The 24,601-nt window shown below is 41.3% G+C and overlaps 1 protein-coding gene across 2 annotated transcripts in view; it reads left to right on the forward strand.

Annotated features, from left to right (window-relative positions):
* The window catches only part of LOC128665989 (para-nitrobenzyl esterase), a 230,878-nt gene that overhangs the window by 151,450 nt on the left and 54,827 nt on the right, over positions 1-24,601 (forward strand). For both annotated transcript variants that reach the window (XM_053720317.1, XM_053720318.1), the window contains exon 6: positions 4,143-4,201. In XM_053720317.1, coding sequence (XP_053576292.1) covers positions 4,143-4,201 — 59 coding nt within the window. The remainder of the gene's footprint in view (positions 1-4,142; positions 4,202-24,601) is intronic.

Genomic DNA, 24,601 nt, shown 5'->3' on the forward strand with positions numbered 1-24,601 from the left:
AATTTAATTCGTACCATAAAGCAGGATCCTTATGAATTTTAATCCCTAAATAGTTTATTGACTCTACTGACTTGAATGGACAGTCAGAGTTTAATGGTTTATTTTGAGTGATCCATAAAATTTCTGACTTTTCAAGATTAATTTTATAGCCTGAAAAGGATCCGAACTGTATTGCTAGGGCTAGAAAATGCTGTATTGAATGGTCTGAATCATTCAAAAATAAGAGTAGGTCATCTGCATATAGAGTAAGGACTGTTTTAACTGATCCAACCATTATCCCAGATAATTCTTGCCGCAATTTAATCGCGAACGGTTCTAGAGCTAGATTGAACAAAAGAGGTGAAAGAGGACACCCCTGACGAGTACCTTTTTCTAGAATAATATCGTGAGTAAGTTCAGAATTAATTAGTAAATTAGAAGTCGGATTTTGATAAACTGCATATATTAAATTTAAGAAATTCCCCTTAAAACCAAAATGCAAGAGTGAAGTGAATAAATGATCCCTGTTAATGAGATCAAAAGCTTTTTCAGCGTCAATCGCCAACAACGCCAAGTTTGATCTGTTCAAAGTTTCTTTACTCTTATTTTACTCTTATGTAATTTTAGATACATTTCTGCCTGGCATAAACCCAACTTGGTCTGTATGGATTAGCTTCCCCATATAAATTTTTAATCTATCTGCTATAATGGACATAAAGATTTTATAGTCGCCATTTAGTAAAGATATTGGTCTATATGCTGACATATTTTCTGGATCTTTATTTTTTTTATATATCAGGGTAAATAGTAGAAGCAGAGAAATACTTTGAGGGAATTTTATTCTCTATATAGTATGAATTAAAAAGACTCGCTAACCTTTTGGGATATAATCTTTCAGAATTTTATATAGTTCAGCAGGAAGTTGGTCTGGCCCAGGAACTGTTTGTTTGTGCTGTTTTAATCTGCGCTATTACTTCTGCCACTGTAATTGGCTGATTTAATACTTCTAGATCTTGTTCCGCAATTTTAGGGATTCTAAAATTATCCCAGAAGTGCTGTTTATTCTGCACATTTATTTCTTCCGTCTTATAAATCCTCTTATAATAGTTATAAAAGGCTTCCTTTATTTATTTTGTATTGATAATAGCCCTACCCTCAAATCTTAGTTTATTAATTCTTTTACTACTCTGTCTATTTTTAATCAAAGTTGAAAGATATCTGGCCGATTTTCATTAATTTCCACAGTATTTAGCACTCATTTTTAAGTCCTCTTGTATGGTCTTATGCTTAAGAAATAAGTCCCTTTCCTTTTTTTTTATCTATATATTTATCCCAGGCTGTTTTAACTGGATTGTTAATATATGCTTCATAAGCATTTCTAACCCGGTTAGTTAGCTGTAATTCTCTAGCCTTATTTTTTTTCCATTTACATAAATATGCTCTTATCTCACCTCTAATGAATGCCTTAAAGGCTTCCCAATAAATCTCCGGTTTGGACACGTTTGTACTATTGTTAGACTTATATTCGTTCCATTTCTCGACCATCCAATTAGTGAAGTGTAAGTTATTTATTAAGTAAGAAGGGAAGGAAAGCCTAGTGAAATTAGAGCCACAATCTAAGCCAATCTTAATCTGGAGTGAGATCACCGCGTGATCTGATATTACAATATCTTTTATATCTGCAGTCATAACTTGATTTATTGCGTATTCCGAGACCAAGAAAAAATCTATACGAGACAATGTGTTAAATGACTTGGATTTGCACGTGTAAGCTTTGACATCTGGAAATTGCGTACGCCAAATATCAGTTAATTTTAAATCCGTCATAAAATTTGAAAGCATCCTATTTCTTCCTTGCTCACATGTGTTTAAACACTTAAACCTTTCCAGCCGAGGCCTGGGGGCTATGTTAAAATCTCCACCTATGATAATTCTCTGATTATTATAGTATAGCAATTTAGCCTTTAAACTATCCCAAAATCCTTTATCCGGTTTATTAGGACCGTATACGTTACATAGCACCAACTTTACTCCTTGAATTACTATTTCTATTATAAGGTATCTCCCATGCGGATCTATAGTTTGCGATAAGATATCACATTGCAAGCTCTTATTGAACAGAATCGCAACTCCTCTTTTTCTCCCACAATAGGGTGAATATACCACGTTGCCCACCCATTTAGATTTTAGTTTTAAAGCCTCTTCAGGTTTTAAATGCGTTTCTTGAACGAAGGCTATTTGTGCGTTAAGAGAATTTAAATAGTTTAGTATAAACTTCCTTTTAATAGGGGATGTTATCCCCACTACGTTCCAGGATAGAACATTAATTCTATTCATCTTATTTTAGAACTGTGGATGGAGGAGGGAGGAGGAGACCAGGCGGGGGAGAAAAAAAAAAAGGAAACACACAAACTCACCATCCACACACAACATGCATCCTTATTTGTACCAGTCATCATCTCTAATTCTATCAGTATCCTATTAAGAGAACAAAGAAAAAAAAGGGACCCTTCTATTCCTATTCACTTAGTTTAAGTTCTTTACATAGGGTTTGTGCAGCATCATTGTATTTAGCATTAATACGTTTTGTGCAGAATGGTGCCATTATTCTCCTCTTGGCTGCAGTTTCTGCTGAGAAGTCCTGAAAAAGTAACAATTTATATTGCTCAATTTTACATTCCTGCTTTTTACGATAATTTTGCATTATATTTATCTTGTCTTGAAAATTAAGAAATTTTATTATCACTGTTCTAGGTTTTGAATATCTATTAGTATTTTCTTTAATTGGTCCTATTCTGTGTGCCCTTTCTATTAGGATAGGAGGTTGATTTAATAGACCCACACACTGCGGAAGCAGGACAGATGCAAAAAATAGGAGATCCTTGCACTCTATAGTTTCAGGGAGGCCAATTACTTTGACATTGTTCCGTCTGGACCTATCCTCTAGGTCCTCAATCCTAGCGTGTAAAGTAGCAATTTCCCTATCATGCCCATTCATCTTTACCTCTTGGTTATTTACGTGGTCCTCTACGCTAGAAATTCTACACTCCGCTTCATCAAGTCGGTTGGCAAACTGTCTAACTTCTGTCATAAGGCTAGCTAATTCAACTTTAATGCCTTCGAATTGCGGTGTAAATAGCTCAGACATTTGTTTTAATAACTGTTTATTTTTCTCCAGAAATAGGGGAGATTTCCTCCTGGGAGCTTGGATTGATATCACTTTAGATTTAGGCGGCATAGCTTGTGGGGAGTGTCAAAAATGTATCCATTAAAGAAGACTATTAGTGAAAGACCTATCCAGGTCAGAAAGGTGCATTAGAGGCCTCACATACCCAATGAGGGTGGAGGGGGAAAAAAAAGAGACTCAAACTAAAGAAAAGGGTGTGCTAGTGAAGTGAAAGAAATCTTAGGGCTATGCCGCAATTTACTACAGTGTGACAAGTAATTTTAGCTATGTACTTATCTCTGTTCCCAGAAACCTTAGTAACGGTCTGAACAACTAACTATATATATACTTCCCTTTTCCCCTTCTCAATTTTATACTTAAAGTGGTTATGTCTACTTTAGACTTAGTCTATTGACCCCCCCGATTTTCCTTGTCAGTAACAGACAGAGACAAACGTCATAGTATGTGGAAATCAAACAAATAAATATACAACCAATCCAGACTTTTAACAAGAAATAAAAATGTTTTATTTATTTCTTACAAGTGCCCTATTTATTACTATGCTGGAGAGCAATAAATACGGTTTGGGGTGGCCAATTGCCTGTCTGTGCAGTTATACAGTGTTATTAGCCCCAGTAGTTGTATAGCTTCTCATTAGCTATAGAGGCATCCAAGTCACGGCTAGAAAAAAAGGTTTACCATAGATGGTTTCTGTGGCACCTCATGGTAGGGGTAAAATACAGAGTAACAAAGAGTTTCGGAAAAGCATTATTATAATTTATATGAGGTCCAAACTGTTTCTGATTTTATCTTTAACGGCTTGGGGGGGGGGGGTTATAGTCATGCATACTATTGTGTGTGTATAAATAATAAAAAAAAAAATTATATATATATACACACACCATAAAACTCCATGAAAAGATTTGCTGCAGATGTTTGCCTTATTTTATTCATTTGCGGTTTTTAACCTAAATACATTTGTTGTTTTTCATTACAGCCCAGCTTTTACCAACATTTCTAAGTGGTCAGAAGAGGATTACCGTTGGTTTGTGAAAGGTATAGTGCATCTCTAGCTGATTGCAGTTTATATTATATTGAATTATTAAAGGGACAGTCTAGTCCAAAATAAACTTTCATGATTCAGATAGGGAATGTAATTTTAAACAATTTTCCAATTTACTTTTATCACCAATTTTGGTTTTGTTCTCTTGGTATTCTAAGTTGAAAGCTAAACCTTGGAGGTTCATATGCTAATTTCTCCTGTTAAGTGTAGTCAGTCCACGGATCATCCATTACTTATGGGATTATATCTCCTCCCTAACAGGAAGTGCAAGAGGATCACCCAAGCAGAGCTGCTATATAGCTCCTCGCCTCTACGTCATACCCAGTCATTCTCTTGCACCTAACTAATAGATAGGACGTGTGAGAGGACTGTGGTTATTAAAATTAGTTTTTATATCTTCAATCAAAAGTTTGTTATTTTAAACAGCACCGGAGTGTGTTGTTTTTCCTCAGGCAGCATTAGAAGAAGAATCTACCTGAGTTTATGTATGATCTTAGCGGTCGTAACTAAGATCTATTTGCTGTTCTCGGCCATTCTGAGGAGTGAGGTAACTTCAGATCAGTGGACAGCGGGCAGGGTTCACCTGCAAGGAGGTATGTTGCAGTATATTATTTTCTAAGGAATGGAATTGACTGAGAAAATACTGCTAATACCCATATAATGTAAGTGCAGCCTTAAATGCAGTAGTAGTGACTGGTATCAGGCTGATATGTATGTATGTTACACTGAGGTATTTCTGAGAAATGGAACTTCACTAAGAAAATACTGTGTACATTTAACTTATATTTGAGCCTCCACTGCAGTGTAAGCGACTAGCAGCAGGCTTATTAGTATCATTTCATAATTTTATTTTAAAACGTTTTACTGGCATGTTAATCGTTTTTCTTTGAGGTACTTGGTGATAAAAAATTTTGGGCATTATTTTTCCACATGGCTGTCGTTATTTATGAATAAATTCAGTTTGCTGAGCTTCCCCACTGCTATAATATGAGTGGGAGGGGCCTATTTTGGCGCTTTCTTGCGCAGTAAGAATTCACTCAGTTGTCAGGATTTTACCATTCTGTACCTTTAACTACTAATTATCATACTGCTATTTAAGGCTCCACCTACTGTTGAACGTTGCTTGGTAATTTGTTCAGTCACCCACTGTTCCTGAACACTTCGCACCAAGCTATTCCCTCCTGTCTAAGTTGGGATTTCCTGCTACTCATGCTAGTTCCTGTTACTCAAGTCTTGTGGTTTTGCAGCTCCACAACTTTGTTCCTGTCTCTCTCGCTGCTTGCTTCCTGCTTACTCGCATGCTGGTCCGTTGGCGTGTGACGTCACTAGGTGAAACCGCAGCCGCCACATACTCTCACTGAATCTCGGCACACGCTGTGTGCATTTCTTCTCCGGTAACTCCGCTTCTGCTCCACTCTGAGGATACTATTTGGGAAGTCGGTTTGTATGTATTATCATCAGGATTACCGGTCTGTATTACCAATTTACAAATAAGGATATCTTGCCTTTCATGTCATTTGCTACTGCTTGCCTCAAATAATCAAGTAATCAAGTTTACCTGCCATACTAAGCTATTAACCAGTATATCTCATGCACTTGCTGTTACATGAACTATTCCGCTTGTGATTCTCTATATTGACTTGCACAGTGACTTTTGCCGTATCTATCATTTGCCTAAATAGCACTGCTCCATTTGCATTAACCTCTGATGAACTTTATGTGCTTAAACTGACTTTAACCCAACAACTACTCTCAAACTGCATATCTCTTATCTGGTTGTAAATAACCAATGAAGCTACCCTGCACAACTCTATCTAAAGTGTGTGTGTGTGCCTGTGCAAGTTATGTAAATATTTTATATGTGTGTGATGCGAGTCTACAACTAATTTGGATGTGAATAAGCTTCTCCCTAAACTTTGGATTCTGAGTTATCCTACATTACCATACAATATTACTGTTTAGCTCATATCCAACTCCTTTTGGTATACCATCTTCACTCTGTATCCTACAGTAGTGACCCTCAGATCTATGAGCATAACAGGGTTCACACAAGTTAGATCTTAGTGAACCCGAGGTAAGGTGTGAGACTGAGTGGTCCTGCATGAACAAGGGTACTAGTTCATACTTAAACATTACATATTACCAAGCCTATAAAGATAACTAGTACTTTGTTTAATGGATATAACAGAGCTTTACAATAGGGTTGGCTCCCTAGCTCAAAGTATGGATCACATGATACAGGGACTAAGGGAGATACAATTGGAGAACCAAAACATCAGAAAATTCATAAATGAGCAGCTTGCCAGTAAACCTCCTGTAGCTGAAAATTCAGCTGAATCTTTAATTAGCCCTCCTGAAAAATTCTCTGGGGAGAGAGCTTTTTTCAGGGATTTTAAGAACTCTTGTACACTGATGTTTACTCTGAAACCTAAATCATATCCAACAGATAGGGTCAGGGTATTAACTGTTATCTCATTCTTACGTGGTGAGGCCAGGTCTTGGGCTAATACCTATTATGAAAAGGATGATCCCATCTTAAATTCTCTCGATGCATTTTTTTCTGCCATGTCTCTGCTTTATGAGGATCACAATAAACAGAACACAGCAGAAACAGCTATTAGGTGCTTACGTCAAGGGAAGAGAGTCGTGGAAGAATATATCACAGATTTCAAACGTTGGGCACCGGACACTCAGTGGAACACTCCAGCCTTAAGGAATCAATACCGATTAGGTCTCAGTGAAGCAATAAAAGATGAGCTTGCACGTGGTATCATTCCTGATGATTTAGAAGCCCTCATGACACTTAGCATTGGTATAGACCGAAGATTAAGGGAAAGAAAATCTGAAAGATCCTTCAGTGATGCAAGTTACAGAAAACTACCCACTTATCATGCTACGCCTTCAATCTTGCCAGCAAGGTCCCTTGATGAACCTATGGATGTAGCAGTGATTCGTGGTCCTCTAAAACCAGAAGAAAAAGCTAGGCGCAAATTATTGAACCTTTGTTTATACTGTGCTGATAAAGATCACACTGTTAAGGATTGTCCAATACTTCTTCGCCAAAAGAAGGGTAAGACACCTCCTAGTTATCATATAATCAATATGGTACATGATTTCACTTCTCATTTGTCCCTTCCTCTCTCCCTACAGTGGCATCACCGGAAGATAGACGTACAGGCCGTAGTTGACTCTGGCGCATCTGGGAATTTTGTAGATATTTCTTTTGTTGTTAAAAATAAGATCCCACTAATAAAAAAGAGTGTTTCACTTGCTATACGTTTGGTTGATGGCTCACTATTCAGTTCAGGTCCAATAACACATCACACCATTCCTATTACTGTAATAACTAAGTCTGGTCATATTGAGCAATTGTCTTTCGATGTACTTCCCACTTCAGTATATCCTATGATACTTGGTTTGAACTGGTTAATAAGACACAACCCCACTATTTCATGGTGTGAGGGGTCTGTGATCTTTGATTCAGCATTTTGTAAACATTCATGTTTTACCAAACACTCTTTATACCATTTATCTGTCAATGGCCTACCTGAATGTTACAAAGAATTTAGTGACGTTTTTGATAAGGTTGAGGCAGACACACTACCACCACACAGGACGTATGATTGTCCTATTGATCTCATACCAAACAGTACCATACCTATAGGACATATATATCCTCTTTCAGAGCCAGAATTAGCTCATTTAAAAAATTATTTGGATGATAACTTAAAAAAAGGCTTCATTAGACCCTCTACATCCTCAGTTGGAGCTTCTATGTTTTTTGTTAAGAATAAGGATGGTAGTCTCCGTCCAATCATTGACTATAGGCAACTTAACAAATGTACAAAGAAAAACAGATACCCCCTGCCTCTCATTCCTGAACTAATTGAACGGTTACGTGGTGCTGTAATTTATACAAAATTGGATCTTAGAGGTGCCTACAATTTGATTAGGATGAGAGCAGGGGATGAGTGGTTAACAGCCTTCCGTACACGTTACGGCCTTTATGAATACACTGTAATGCCGTTTGGTTTATGCAACGCACCGGCGACGTTTCAGTGTTTCATAAATGATGTGTTTCATGATCTCTTAGATGTATGTATTGTCATCTATCTGGACGACATTCTTATATTCTCGGAATCATACGAAAAACATGTGTCACATGTAAAGCAGGTTTTACTACGATTAAGAGCTCATCGTCTTTTTGCTAAGCTGGAAAAGTGTATATTCAATACAGATACAATTTCCTTTTTAGGATACAACATATCCCCTCTAGGTATCTCCATGGAATCTAACAAGGTGGATGCTATAACCAATTGGCCTGCTCCCCGTAATAAGAAAGAAATCCAGAGATTCTTAGGGTTCGCGAACTTTTATCGCAAATTCATTAAAGGGTTTTCACATATTGTTCAACCCTTGACTTACTTAACACGTAAACATATAAAATTTGTTTGGAATCAGTCAGCAGAAGATTCTTTCATTAGTCTGAAACAGAAATTTGTTACAGCTCCGATTCTACAGTTCCCAGATCCCAGTTGTCAATACACCCTGGAGGTTGATGCTTCCGAGTATGCCCTTGGGGCAATCCTTTCTCAAAGAAAGTCTCCAACAGAACCTCTTCACCCAATATCTTACTACTCCAGAGTAATGACCTCTGCAGAAATGAATTATGGTATTGGTGATAAGGAGCTTCTTGCTATCAAATCCGCCCTGGAGTTCTGGAGACATCTTCTGGAAGGAACACAACACCCTATTCTGATATATACTGACCATCGGAATCTTGAATTTCTGAAATCTAACAAAACCCTGACTTCACGTCAAGTCAGGTGGAGTCTTTTCTTTTCACGATTTGATTATATCATAACTTATAGGCCCGGCTCCAAAAATCTCAAGGCAGACTCTCTTTCTCGGAAGGATCCGAAACCTTCACATATAGAAACACCTGAATCTATCATACCTCCAGACAGAATAATCTGTTTAACTACCAGCTTTACAACCACCCTAAAACAGCATCTCTCTCAGGACTCATCTTTGCAGCAACTTGGATTAAACAAACATCAGGACGGTTTGTACTACCATGACAATCTACTTTATATACCTGAAGCTCTTAGGGATGAGATTGTTGGTTATGCTCATGACTCACTATTAGCAGGTCATCCTGGAGTTCATAAAACATTGCATTTATTAAAGAGAGATTACTGGTGGCCCAAAATGAATGACACAGTCACTCGATATGTACAAAGTTGTCCCACATGTACCACTAAAAAACACCCACATAACCGCCCTTATGGTTACCTTCTTTCGCTTCCAATCCCAGACAGACCTTGGACAGACATCGCCATGGATTACATAGTGGACTTACCATCTTCATCAAATTTCAACACCATATTAGTGGTGGTTGATTTGTTTTCTAAAATGGCTCATTTCATCCCCCACAGGGGTCTTCCAACAGCTTCAGAAACTGCTTCTATATTCTTAAACAACATAGTGAAACTTCATGGATTGCCTAAATCTGTCACTACGGATAGGGGGTCACAATTCACATCCAGGTTCTGGACCCAGTTATGTCGTACCCTCAACATCTGTAGAAGACTTAGCTCAGCCTATCATCCCCAGACAAATGGGCAAACAGAAAGAACTAATCAGTCACTTGAGCAATATCTCCGCTGCTATTGTACTTTAGAACAAGATAATTGGCATTCACTGTTGGCCACTGCCGAATTTGCTCATAACAACTCACTACACTCCTCAATGAAAACCACACCATTTCTCCAACATAGGTGTGTCCGGTCCACGGCGTCATCCTTACTTGTGGGATATTCTCTTCCCCAACAGGAAATGGCAAAGAGCCCAGCAAAGCTGGTCACATGATCCCTCCTAGGCTCCGCCTACCCCAGTCATTCTCTTTGCCGTTGTACAGGCAACATCTCCACGGAGATGGCTTAGAGTTTTTTAGTGTTTAACTGTAGTTTTTATTATTCAATCAAGAATTAACGGCTGTAATGGATAATTCTGTCAAAAACATTTTAGCCAAAATGAACACTTATCAGCGTAAGCGCGACTGCTCTGTTTTAGATACTGAAGAGCATGACGACGCTGATAATAATGTTTCTGAAGGGCCCCTAACCCAGTCTGATGGGGCCAGGGAGGTTTTGTCTGAGGGAGAAATTACTGATTCAGGGAACATTTCTCAACAAGCTGAACCTGATGTGATTACATTTAAATTTAGGTTGGAACATCTCCGCATTCTGCTTAAGGAGGTATTATCCACTCTGGATGATTGTGACAAGTTGGTCATCCCAGAGAAACTATGTAAAATGGACAAGTTCCTAGAGGTGCCGGGGCTCCCAGAAGCTTTTCCTATACCCAAGCGGGTGGCGGACATTGTTAATAAAGAATGGGAAAGGCCCGGTATTCCTTTCGTCCCTCCCCCCATATTTAAAAAATTGTTTCCTATGGTCGACCCCAGAAAGGACTTATGGCAGACAGTCCCCAAGGTCGAGGGAGCGGTTTCCACTTTAAACAAACGCACCACTATACCCATAGAGGATAGTTGTGCTTTCAAAGATCCTATGGATAAAAAATTAGAAGGTTTGCTTAAAAAGATGTTTGTTCAGCAGGGTTACCTTCTACAACCAATTTCATGCGTTGTCCCTGTCGCTACAGCCGCATGTTTCTGGTTCGATGAGCTGATAAAGGCGGTCGATAGTGATTCTCCTCCTTATGAGGAGATTATGGACAGGATCAATGCTCTCAAATTGGCTAATTCTTTTACCCTAGACGCCACTTTGCAATTGGCTAGGTTAGCGGCTAAGAATTCTGGGTTTGCTATTGTGGCGCGCAGAGCGCTTTGGTTGAAATCTTGGTCGGCTGATGCGTCTTCCAAGAACAAGCTACTTAACATTCCTTTCAAGGGGAAAACGCTGTTTGGCCCTGACTTGAAAGAGATTATCTCTGATATCACTGGGGGTAAGGGCCACGCCCTTCCTCAGGATCGGCCTTTCAAGGCAAAAAATAAACCTAATTTTCGTCCCTTTCGTAGAAACGGACCAGCCCAAAGTGCTACGTCCTCTAAGCAAGAGGGTAATACTTCTCAAGCCAAGCCAGCTTGGAGACCAATGCAAGGCTGGAACAAGGGAAAGCAGGCCAAGAAACCTGCCACTGCTACCAAGACAGCATGAAATGTTGGCCCCCGATCCGGGACCGGATCTGGTGGGGGGCAGACTCTCTCTCTTCGCTCAGGCTTGGGCAAGAGATGTTCTGGATCCTTGGGCGCTAGAAATAGTCTCCCAAGGTTATCTTCTGGAATTCAAGGGGCTTCCCCCAAGGGGGAGGTTCCACAGGTCTCAGTTGTCTTCAGACCACATAAAAAGACAGGCATTCTTACATTGTGTAGAAGACCTGTTAAAAATGGGAGTGATTCATCCTGTTCCATTAAGAGAACAAGGGATGGGGTTCTACTCCAATCTGTTCATAGTTCCCAAAAAAGAGGGAACGTTCAGACCAATCTTAGATCTCAAGATCTTAAACAAGTTTCTCAAGGTTCCATCGTTCAAGATGGAAACCATTCGAACTATTCTTCCTTCAATCCAGGAAGGTCAATTCATGACCACGGTGGATTTAAAGGATGCGTATCTACATATTCCTATCCACAAGGAACATCATCGGTTCCTAAGGTTCGCATTCCTGGACAAGCATTACCAGTTTGTGGCGCTTCCTTTCGGATTAGCCACTGCTCCAAGGATTTTCACAAAGGTACTAGGGTCCCTTCTAGCTGTGCTAAGACCAAGGGGCATTGCTGTAGTACCTTACTTGGACGACATTCTGATTCAAGCGTCGTCCCTTCCTCAAGCAAAGGCTCACACGGACATAGTCCTGGCCTTTCTCAGATCTCACGGATGGAAAGTGAACGTGGAAAAGAGTTCTCTATCTCCGTCAACAAGGGTTCCCTTCTTGGGAACAATAATAGACTCCTTAGAAATGAGGATATTTCTGACAGAGGCCAGAAAAACAAAGCTTCTAGACTCTTGTCGGATACTTCATTCCGTTCCTCTTCCTTCCATAGCTCAGTGCATGGAAGTGATCGGGTTGATGGTAGCGGCAATGGACATAGTTCCTTTTGCGCGCATTCATCTAAGACCATTACAACTGTGCATGCTCAGTCAGTGGAATGGGGATTATACAGACTTGTCTCCGAAGATACAAGTAAATCAGAGGACCAGAGACTCACTCCGTTGGTGGCTGTCCCTGGACAACCTGTCACAAGGGATGACATTCCGCAGACCAGAGTGGGTCATTGTCACGACCGACGCCAGTCTGATGGGCTGGGGCGCGGTCTGGGGATCCCTGAAAGCTCAGGGTCTTTGGTCTCGGGAAGAATCTCTTCTACCGATAAATATTCTGGAACTGAGAGCGATATTCAATGCTCTCAAGGCTTGGCCTCAGCTAGCGAGGGCCAAGTTCATACGGTTTCAATCAGACAACATGACAACTGTTGCGTACATCAACCATCAGGGGGGAACAAGGAGTTCCCTAGCGATGGAAGAAGTGACCAAAATCATTCTATGGGCGGAGTCTCACTCCTGCCACCTGTCCGCTATCCACATCCCAGGAGTGGAAAATTGGGAAGCGGATTTTCTGAGTCGTCAGACATTGCATCCGGGGGAGTGGGAACTCCATCCGGAAATCTTTGCCCAAGTCACTCAGCTGTGGGGCATTCCAGACATGGATCTGATGGCCTCTCGTCAGAACTTCAAAGTTCCTTGCTACGGGTCCAGATCCAGGGATCCCAAGGCGGCTCTAGTGGATGCACTAGTAGCACCTTGGACCTTCAAACTAGCTTATGTGTTCCCGCCGTTTCCTCTCATCCCCAGGCTGGTAGCCAGGATCAATCAGGAGAGGGCGTCGGTGATCTTGATAGCTCCTGCGTGGCCACGCAGGACTTGGTATGCAGATCTGGTGAATATGTCATCGGCTCCACCTTGGAAGCTACCTTTGAGACGAGACCTTCTTGTTCAGGGTCCGTTCGAACATCCGAACCTGGTTTCACTCCAGCTGACTGCTTGGAGATTGAACGCTTGATCTTATCGAAGCGAGGGTTCTCAGATTCTGTTATCGATACTCTTGTTCAGGCCAGAAAGCCTGTAACTAGAAAGATTTACCACAAAATTTGGAAAAAATATATCTGTTGGTGTGAATCTAAAGGATTCCCTTGGGACAAGGTTAAGATTCCTAAGATTCTATCCTTCCTTCAAGAAGGATTGGAAAAAGGATTATCTGCAAGTTCCCTGAAGGGACAGATTTCTGCCTTGTCTGTGTTACTTCACAAAAAGCTGGCAGCTGTGCCAGATGTTCAAGCCTTTGTTCAGGCTCTGGTTAGAATTAAGCCTGTTTACAAACCTTTGACTCCTCCTTGGAGTCTCAATTTAGTTCTTTCAGTTCTTCAGGGGGTTCCGTTTGAACCCTTACATTCCGTTGATATTAAGTTATTATCTTGGAAAGTTTTGTTTTTAGTTGCAATTTCTTCTGCTAGAAGAGTTTCAGAATTATCTGCTCTGCAGTGTTCTCCTCCTTATCTGGTGTTCCATGCAGATAAGGTGGTTTTACGTACTAAACCTGGGTTTCTTCCAAAAGTTGTTTCTAACAAAAACATTAACCAGGAGATTATCGTACCTTCTCTGTGTCCGAAACCAGTTTCAAAGAAGGAACGTTTGTTGCACAATTTGGATGTTGTTCGCGCTCTAAAATTCTATTTAGATGCTACAAAGGATTTTAGACAAACATCTTCCTTGTTTGTTGTTTATTCCGGTAAAAGGAGAGGTCAAAAAGCAACTTCTACCTCTCTCTCTTTTTGGATTAAAAGCATCATCAGATTGGCTTACGAGACTGCCGGACGGCAGCCTCCCGAAAGAATCACAGCTCATTCCACTAGGGCTGTGGCTTCCACATGGGCCTTCAAGAACGAGGCTTCTGTTGATCAGATATGTAGGGCAGCGACTTGGTCTTCACTGCACACTTTTACCAAATTTTACAAGTTTGATACTTTTGCTTCTTCTGAGGCTATTTTTGGGAGAAAGGTTTTGCAAACCGTGGTGCCTTCCATTTAGGTGACCTGATTTGCTCCCTCCCTTCATCCGTGTCCTAAAGCTTTGGTATTGGTTCCCACAAGTAAGGATGACGCCGTGGACCGGACACACCTATGTTGGAGAAAACAGAATTTATGTTTACCTGATAAATTACTTTCTCCAACGGTGTGTCCGGTCCACGGCCCGCCCTGGTTTTTTTAATCAGGTCTGATAATTTATTTTCTTTAACTACAGTCACCACGGTACCATATGGTTTCTCCTATGCAAATATTCCTCCTTAACGTCGGTCGAATGACTGGGGTAGGCGGAGCCTAGGAGGGATCATGTGACCAGCTTTGCTGGGCTCTTTGCCATTTCCTGTTGGGGAAGAGAATATCCCACAAGTAAGGATGACGCCGTGGACCGGACACACCGTTGGAGAAAGTAATTTATCAGGTAAACATAAATTCTGTTTTTTCATCAACTATGGGTTTCATCCATCGTATCATCCTACCTGTACGTCTGATTCTACACTTCCAATGGTAAATGATACAGTCAATTCCATTGCTAATGGTTTTGCTTCTTTAAAAACAGTATTAGAAGTGGCACAAACTACCCAGAAGCATCATTATGATTTACGCAGATCTAAACCTCCGGATTATGCTGTTGGCGACAAGGTCTGGCTTAGTACAAAAAACCTACGTTTAAAGATTCCTAGTAAAAAATTAGGTGCATTGTATTTAGGTCCGTATGAGATTATTAAAGTAATCAATCCTAATGCCGTGACTCTACAATTACCATCTACTCTGAAGATACATCCAACGTTCCATGTGTCCTTGTTAAAACCCTACTCCTTGGTCAGGGGTAATTTACAGAGTTCTTCTGTTGTTCCTCAAGTCAGTGATGATGTTGAATATGAAATCGAATCTATCTTGGACTCCAGATACCTTCATGATCAACTACAGTATTTGGTAAGATGGAAGGGTTATGCTCCTGAGGAGGATTCGTGGGAGCCATCCTCAAACTTCTCTGCCCCCCAACTCCTCTCTTTGTACCACCGGAGAAATCCTGAACGTCCTGGTCCTTGATCCGCGGAGCGGCTCCTTGAGGGGGGAGTTCTGTCAGGATTTTACCATTCTGTACCTTTAACTACTAATTATCATACTGCTATTTAAGGCTCCACCTACTGTTGAACGTTGCTTGGTAATTTGTTCAGTCACCCACTGTTCCTGAACACTTCGCACCCAGCTATTCCCTCCTGTCTAAGTTGGGATTTCCTGCTACTCATGCTAGTTCCTGTTACTCAAGTCTTGTGGTTTTGCAGCTCCACAACTTTGTTCCTGTCTCTCTCGCTGCTTGCTTCCTGCTTACTCGCATGCTGGTCCGTTGGCGTGTGACGTCACTAGGTGAAACCGCAGCCGCCACATACTCTCACTGAATCTCGGCACACGCTGTGTGCATTTCTTCTCCGGTAACTCCGCTTCTGCTCCACTCTGAGGATACTATTTGGGAAGTCGGTTTGTATGTATTATCATCAGGATTACCGGTCTGTATTACCAATTTACAAATAAGGATATCTTGCCTTTCATGTCATTTGCTACTGCTTGCCTCAAATAATCAAGTAATCAAGTTTACCTGCCATACTAAGCTATTAACCAGTATATCTCATGCACTTGCTGTTACATGAACTATTCCGCTTGTGATTCTCTATATTGACTTGCACAGTGACTTTTGCCGTATCTATCATTTGCCTAAATAGCACTGCTCCATTTGCATTAACCTCTGATGAACTTTATGTGCTTAAACTGACTTTAACCCAACAACTACTCTCAAACTGCATATCTCTTATCTGGTTGTAAATAACCAATGAAGCTACCCTGCACAACTCTATCTAAAGTGTGTGTGTGTGCCTGTGCAAGTTATGTAAATATTTTATATGTGTGTGATGCGAGTCTACAACTAATTTGGATGTGAATAAGCTTCTCCCTAAACTTTGGATTCTGAGTTATCCTACATTACCATACAATATTACTGTTTAGCTCATATCCAACTCCTTTTGGTATACCATCTTCACTCTGTATCCTACAGTAGTGACCCTCAGATCTATGAGCATAACAGGGTTCACACAAGTTAGATCTTAGTGAACCCGAGGTAAGGTGTGAGACTGAGTGGTCCTGCATGAACAAGGGTACTAGTTCATACTTAAACATTACACAGTCTTCCTATTCCTTCCTCCATGATCCAGGACGTCTCTACAGAGCCCAGGGGTCTCCTAAACTAGTTTTGAGGGAGGTAATCACTCACAGCAGACCTGTGAGACTGTGCTTTTGACTGTGATAAAACGTTTTTATATCTGTTATCCGTTTTTGGGTATTAAGGGGTTAATCATCCATTTGCTGGTGGGTGCAATCCTTTGCTAATTTATTGCATTTATTGTGAAAATTTGGTTGCTATAACAAATTTGGTTCATTGTAATTCTACTGTGACAGTTTATTAGTGTTTCTTAAAGGCACAGTAACGTTTTTTATATTACTTGTAAATTTACTTCAAAAGTTTTTTCCAAGCTTGCTAGTTTCATTGCTAGTCTGTTAAACATGTCTGACACAGAGGAAACTCTTTGTGCAATATGTTTAAAGGCCAATGTGGAGCCCAATAGAAATTTGTGTACTAATTGCATTGATGCTACTTTAAATAAAAGTGTACATGTAAAGAAAATTTCACCAGACAAGGGGGAAGTTATGCCGACTAACTCTCCTCACGTGTCAGTACCTGCGTCTCCCGCTCGGGAGGTGCGTGATATTGTGGCGCCAAGTACATCAGGGCGGCCCATACAAATCACTTTGCAAGACATGGCTAATGTTATGACTGAAGTATTATCTAAATTGCCAGAAATTAGGGGTAAACGCGACCACTCTGGGGTGAGAACAGAGTGCGCTGATAATATTAGAGCCATGTCTGATACTGCGTCACAATATGCAGAACATGAGGACGGAGAGCTTCATTCTGTGGGTGACGGATCTGATCCAAGTAAACTGGACTCAGACATTTCAAATTTTAAATTTAAGCTTGAGAACCTCCGTGTATTGCTAGGGGAGGTATTAGCGGCTCTGAATGATTGTAACACGGTTGCAATTCCAGAGAAAATGTGTAGGCTGGATAGATACTATGCGGTACCGGTGTGTACTGATGTTTTTCCTATACCTAAGAGGCTTACAGAAATTATTAACAAGGAGTGGGATAGACCCGGTGTGCCTTTTTCACCCCCTCCTATATTTAGAAAAATGTTTCCAATAGACGCCACCACACGGGACTTATGGCAGACGGTCCCTAAGGTGGAGGGAGCAGTTTCTACTCTGGCTAAGCGCACCACTATCCCGGTGAAGGATAGCTGTGCTTTTTCAGATCCAATGGATAAAAAGTTAGAGGGTTACCTTAAGAAAATGTTTGTTCAACAAGGTTTTATATTACAACCTCTTGCATGCATTGCGCCTGTCACGGCTGCGGCGGCATTCTGGTTTGAGTCTCTGGAAGAGACCATTAACTCAGTTACATTGGATGAAATTACAGACAAGCTTAGAGTACTTAAGCTAGCCAATTCATTTATTTCCGATGCCGTAGTACACTTAATTAAACTTACGGCTAAAAATTCAGGATTCGCCATTCAAGCGCGCAGAGCGCTGTGGCTTAAATCTTGGTCAGCCGATGTAACCTCTAAATCTAAATTGCTTAACATACCTTTCAAAGGGCAGACATTATTCGGGCCCGGTTTGAAAGAAATTATCGCTGACATTACTGGAGGTAAGGGTCATGCCCTGCCTCAAGACAGAACCAAACCTAGGGCTAGACAGTCTAATTTTCGTGCCTTTCGTAACTTCAAGGCAGGAGCAGCATCAACTTCCTCAGCCCCAAAGCAGGAAGGAACTGTTGCTCGCTACAGACAGGGCTGGAAACCTAACCAGTCCTGGAACAAGGGCAAGCAGGCCAGAAAACCTGCTGCTGCCCCTAAGACAGCATGAAGTGAGGGCCCCCGATCCGGAAACGGATCTAGTGGGGGGCAGACTTTTTCTCTTCGCCCAGGCTTGGGCAAGAGATGTCCAGGATCCCTGGGCTTTAGAGATCATATCTCAGGGATATCTTCTGGACTTCAAAGCTTCTCCTCCAAAAGGGAGATTTCATCTTTCAAGGCTGTCAGCAAACCAGCTAAAGAGAGAAGCGTTTCTACGCTGTGTACAAGACCTTTTACTAATGGGAGTGATCCATCCAGTTCCGCGGTCGGAACACGGACAAGGGTTTTACTCAAATCTGTTTGTGGTTCCCAAAAAAGAGGGAACCTTCAGACCAATTTTGGACTTAAAGATCCTAAACAAGTTCCTAAGAGTTCCATCGTTCAAAATGGAGACTATTCGGACAATCTTACCTATGATCCAAAGGGGTCAATACATGACCACAGTGGATTTAAAGGATGCCTACCTCCACATACCGATTCACAAGGATCATTATCGGTACCTAAGGTTTGCCTTCCTAGACAGGCATTACCAGTTTGTAGCTCTTCCCTTCGGGTTAGCCACGGCTCCAAGAATCTTTACAAAGGTTCTGGGCTCTCTTCTGGCGGTACTAAGACCGCGAAGAATTTCGGTAGCTCCGTACCTAGACGACATTCTGATACAAGCGTCAAGTTTCCAGACTGCCAAGTCTTATACAGAGTTGGTTCTGGCATTTCTAAGGTCGCATGGGTGGAAGGTGAACGTATAAAAGAGTTCTCTAAGGCCACTCACAAGAGTTCCTTTCTTGGGGACTCTTATAGATTCTGTAGAAATGAAAATTTACCTGACAGAAGACAGGTTAACAAAACTTCTAAATGCTTGCCGTGTCCTTCATTCCATTCAACACCAGTCAGTGGCTCAATGCATGGAGGTAATCGGCTTAATGGTAGCGGCAATGGACATAGTACCTTTTGCACGCCTGCATCTCAGACCACTACAATTGTGCATGCTAAGTCAGTGGAATGGGGATTACTCAGATTTGTCCCCTATGCTGAATCTGGATCAAGAGACCAGAGATTCTCTTCTATGGTGGCTTTCTCGGCCACATCTGTCCAGGGGGATGCCCTTCAGCAGGCCAGACTGGACAATTGTAACAACAGACGCCAGCCTACTAGGTTGGGGCGCTGTCTGGAATTCCCTGAAGGCTCAAGGATCATGGACTCAGGAGGAGAGTCTCCTTCCAATAAACATTCTGGAATTGAGAGCAGTTCTCAATGCTCTTCTGGCTTGGCCTCAGCTAGCAGCTCTGAGGTTCATCAGGTTCCAGTCGGACAACATCACGACTGTAGCTTACATCAACCATCAGGGAGGGACAAGGAGTTCCCTAGCGATGATGGAAGTCTCAAAGATAATTCGCTGGGCAGAGTCTCACTCTTGCCACCTATCAGCGATCCACATCCCAGGCGTAGAGAACTGGGAGGCGGATTTTCTAAGTCGCCAGACTTTTCATCCGGGGGAGTGGGAACTTCACCCGGAGGTATTTACACAACTGCTTCGGCGTTGGGGCAAACCAGATCTGGATCTCATGGCGTCTCGCCAGAACGCCAAGCTTCCTTGTTACGGATCAAGATCCAGGGACCCGGAAGCGGTTCTGATAGATGCTCTGACAGCACCTTGGGTCTTCAACATGGCTTATGTGTTTCCACCCTTCCCGATACTTCCTCGCCTGATTGCCAGGATCAAGCAGGAGAGAGCATCAGTGATTCTAATAGCGCCTGCGTGGCCACGCAGGACCTGGTATGCAGATCTAGTGGACATGTCGTCCTGTCCACCATGGTCTCTGCCTCTGAGACAGGACCTTCTGGTTCAAGGTCCTTTCAAACATCCAAATCTAATTTCTCTGAGGCTGACTGCATGGAAATTGAACGCTTGATTCTATCAAAGCGTGGATTCTCGGAGTCAGTGATTGATACCTTAATACAGGCTAGGAAACCTGTTACCAGGAAAATTTACCATAAAATATGGCGTAAATACTTACATTGGTGCGAATCCAAGAGTTACTCATGGAGTAAGGTTAGGATTACTAGGATATTGTCTTTTCTACAAGAAGGCTTAGAAAAGGGTTTATCTGCTAGTTTGTTAAAGGGACAGATCTCAGCTCTGTCCATTCTTTTGCACAAGCGTCTGTCAGAAGTTCCAGACGTTCAGGCTTTTTGTCAGGCTTTGGCCAGGATTAAGCCTGTGTTTAAAACTGTTGCTCCGCCATGGAGCTTAAACTTAGTTCTTAATGTTTTACAGGGTGTTCCGTTTGAACCCCTTCATTCCATTGATATCAAGCTGTTATCTTGGAAAGTTCTGTTCCTAATGGCTATTTCCTCGGCTCGAAGAGTCTCTGAGTTATCAGCCTTACATTGTGATTCCCCTTATCTGATTTTTCATTCAGACAAGGTAGTTCTGCGTACTAAACCTGGGTTCTTACCTAAGGTAGTCACTAACAAGAATATCAATCAAGAGATTGTTGTTCCTTCATTGTGCCCTAATCCTTCCTCAAAGAAGGAACGACTTCTGCACAATCTGGACGTTGTCCGGGCCCTGAAATTCTATTTACAGGCAACTAAGGATTTTCGACAAACTTCTTCCCTGTTTGTCGTTTATTCGGGACAGAGGAGAGGTCAAAAGGCTTCGGCTACCTCTCTCTCCTTCTGGCTTCGTAGCATAATACGTTTGGCCTATGAGACTGCTGGACAGCAGCCTCCTGAAAGAATTACAGCTCATTCTACCAGAGCTGTGGCTTCCACTTGGGCCTTTAAAAATGAGGCCTCTGTTGAACAGATTTGCAAGGCTGCAACTTGGTCTTCACTTCACACCTTTTCCAAATTTTACAAATTTGACACTTTTGCTTCTTTGGAGGCTGTTTTTGGGAGAAAGGTTCTTCAGGCAGTGGTTCCTTCCGTGTAAAGGTCCTGCCTGTCCCTCCTGTCATCCGTGTACTTTTAGCTTTGGTATTGGTATCCCATAAGTAATGGATGATCCGTGGACTGACTACACTTAACAGGAGAAAACATAATTTATGCTTACCTGATAAATTCCTTTCTCCTGTAGTGTAGTCAGTCCACGGCCCGCCCTGTTTTTTCAGCAGGCCTAAATTTTAAATTAAACTCCAGTCACCACTGCACCCTATAGTTTCTCCTTTCTCGTTTGGTTTTGGTCGAATGACTGGGTATGACGTAGAGGGGAGGAGCTATATAGCAGCTCTGCTTGGGTGATCCTCTTGCACTTCCTGTTAGGGAGGAGATATAATCCCATAAGTAATGGATGATCCGTGGACTGACTACACTACAGGAGAAAGGAATTTATCAGGTAAGCATAAATTATGTTTTCTAATCCCTTGAAGGCTGCCTCTTATCTCAGGGCATTTTGTGAGTTTTTCACCACTAGAGGGTGTTAGTTCATGTTTGTCATATAGATAACACTGTGCTCGCGCACGTGGAGTTCCTATGAGCCAGGACTGATTGGCTAAAATACAAGTCTGTCAAAACAAGTGAAATAAGGGGGCAGTTTGCAGAGGCTTAGATACAAGATAAACACAGAGGTAAAAAGTGTAATAATATAACTGTGTTGGTTATGCAAAACTAGGGAATGGGTAATAAAGGGATTATCTATCTTTTAAAGCAATCAAAATTCTGGTGTTGACTGTCCCTTTAATTGCTGATTAAGATGCAACACTTTGTGGGATTTTGTTTATATATTGTTTCGAAAAAGTATTTAAAAATAATGCTGGCTTAGTTTTTGCAACAATAAAAATACACCATATGCATATTAAACTGAAACATGATAAGTTGGGTCCTCTGGCCCCTGTACAATATACAAAGAGGGACATGAGATTTCTTATTTGAAAGCAGTAATCCTCCTCTTTCAAACGATTGGCCTTTTGTCTTTCTTAGCAACAACAAATACCTCACATTATTTTTATCACTCCCGCATCATACAAATATATCAGAACATTCACCATTAAAAAAGGGGGTGACCCATCATTGAAATAAGGAATTAGCTTCCTTTTGTTATGCTGTTGCTGTCATGGCTCATAAATCCTTGTTTCTCTGAATAAATATAAACTTGCAAGCAAGTATTTAATGTAGTATTATTATTATTATTATTTTTTATTAGTACACTAAGGGCCAGATTACAAGTGGACCGGTAAAAAGTTGAACTTAGAATATCGCCCATAGAAGTCAATGGAGCAAAAAAAAACACCCTACCGACATGCAAATCCAATCGCATATTCTCAAGTGCAGCAACCCAACATGAAAATATGAATATTTCACATTGCAATGTTCTTCACATAGCAGAATAGGTTCTGTTTATTCAGAAATGCATATTTCTACATATGTCCATGGTATTTTGGTACAATATATATAGCTATATACGTATATACAGTATCTCACAAAAGTGAGTACATCCCTCACATTTTTGTCAATATTTTATTATAACTTTTCATGTGACAACACTGAAGAAATGACACTTTGCTACAATGTAAAGTATTGAGTGTACAGCCTGTATAACAGTGTAAATTTGCTGCCCCCTCAAAATAACTCAACACACAGCCATTAATGTCTAAACCGTTGGCAACAAAAGTGAGTACGCCCCTAAGTGGAAATGTCAAAATTGGGCCCAAAGTGTCAATATTTTGTGTGGCCACCATTATTTTCCAGCACTGCCTTAACCCTCTTGGGCATGGAGCTCACCAGAGCTTCACAGGTTGCCACTGGAGTCCTCTTCCATTCCTCCATGACAACATCACGGAGCTGGTGGATTTTAGTCCCCCACCTTCCGTTTGAGGATACCCCACAGATGCTCAATAAGGTTTAGGCCTGGAGACATGCTTGGCCAGTCCAACACCTTTTACCCTCAGCTTCTTTAGCAAGGCAGTGGTCGTCTGGGAGGAGTGTTTGGGGTCATTATCATGTTGGAATACTGCCCTGCGGCTCAGTACATGTTGGCATTCATGGTTCCCTCAATGAACTGTAGCTCCCCAGTGCCGGCAGCACTCATGCAGGCCCAGACCATGACACTCCCACCACCATGCTTGACTGTAGGCAAGACGCACTTGTCTTTGTACTCCTCACCTGGTTGCCACCACATACGCTTGACACCATCTGAACCAAATAAGTTTATCTTGGTCTCATCGGACCACAGGACATGGTTCCAGTAATCCATGTCCTTAGTCTGCTTGTCTTCAGCAAACTGTTTGTGGGCTTTCTTGTGCATCATCTTTAGAAGAGGCTTTCTTCTGGAACGACAGCCATGCAGACCAATTTGATGTAGTGTGCGGCGTATGGTCTGAACACTGACAGGCTGACCCTCCACCCCTTCAACCTCTGCAGCAATGCTGGCAGCACTCATACGTCTATTTCCCAAAGACAACCTCTGGATATGATGCTGAGCATGTGCACTCAACTTCTTTGGTCGACCATTGCGAGGCCTGTTCTGAGTGGAGCCTGTCTTGTGAAACCGCTGTATGGTCTTGCCCACCATGCTGCAGCTCAGTTTCAGGGTCTTGGCAATCTTCTTATAGCCTAGGCCATCTTTATGTAGAGCAACAATTCTTTTTTCAGATCCTCAGAGAGTTCTTTGCCATGAGGTACCATGTTGAACTTCCAGTGACCAGTATGAGAGAGTGTGAGAGCGATAACACCAAATTTAACACACCTGCTCCTCATTTACACCTGAGACCTTGTAACAATAACAAGTCACATGACACCGGGAAGGGAAAATGGCTAATTGGCCCAATTTGTACATTTCCACCTAGGGGTGTACTCACTTTTGATGCCAATGGTTTAGACATTAATGGCTGTGTGTTGAGTTATTTTGAGGGGACAGCAAATTTACACTGTTATACAGGCTGTGCACTCACTACTTTACATTGTAGCAAAGTGTTATTTCTTCAGTGTTGTCATATGAAAATATATAATAAAATATTTACAAAAATGTGAGGGGTGTACTCACTTTTGTGAGATACTGTATATAAATAAATATAGAGGAGTGTGTGTGTGTATATATATATATATATATATATATATACTGTTAAAAATACTAAGAACAAATTTCCCTATTTGAAGAACAATAGAATGTGAAATATTTACAGTAAATACACACTATAACACTTATATAAAATATGAATATTGCATAAATATGTTTTTACATATTTTCATCTTTTTAACTGCAAAAGGCTCCAATGCACTTTGCAGCCTTTATTTTTTTTTCTAACACCTGAGACCTCATATCTTTGAGCCCTTATAACTTTTTAATGCAATATATATATTTTTTCTTCATAAATGGAAAGAGT

Source organism: Bombina bombina, chromosome 7 (assembly GCF_027579735.1).
Source record: "Bombina bombina isolate aBomBom1 chromosome 7, aBomBom1.pri, whole genome shotgun sequence".
NCBI classification, from domain to species: Eukaryota; Metazoa; Chordata; class Amphibia; order Anura; family Bombinatoridae; genus Bombina; species Bombina bombina.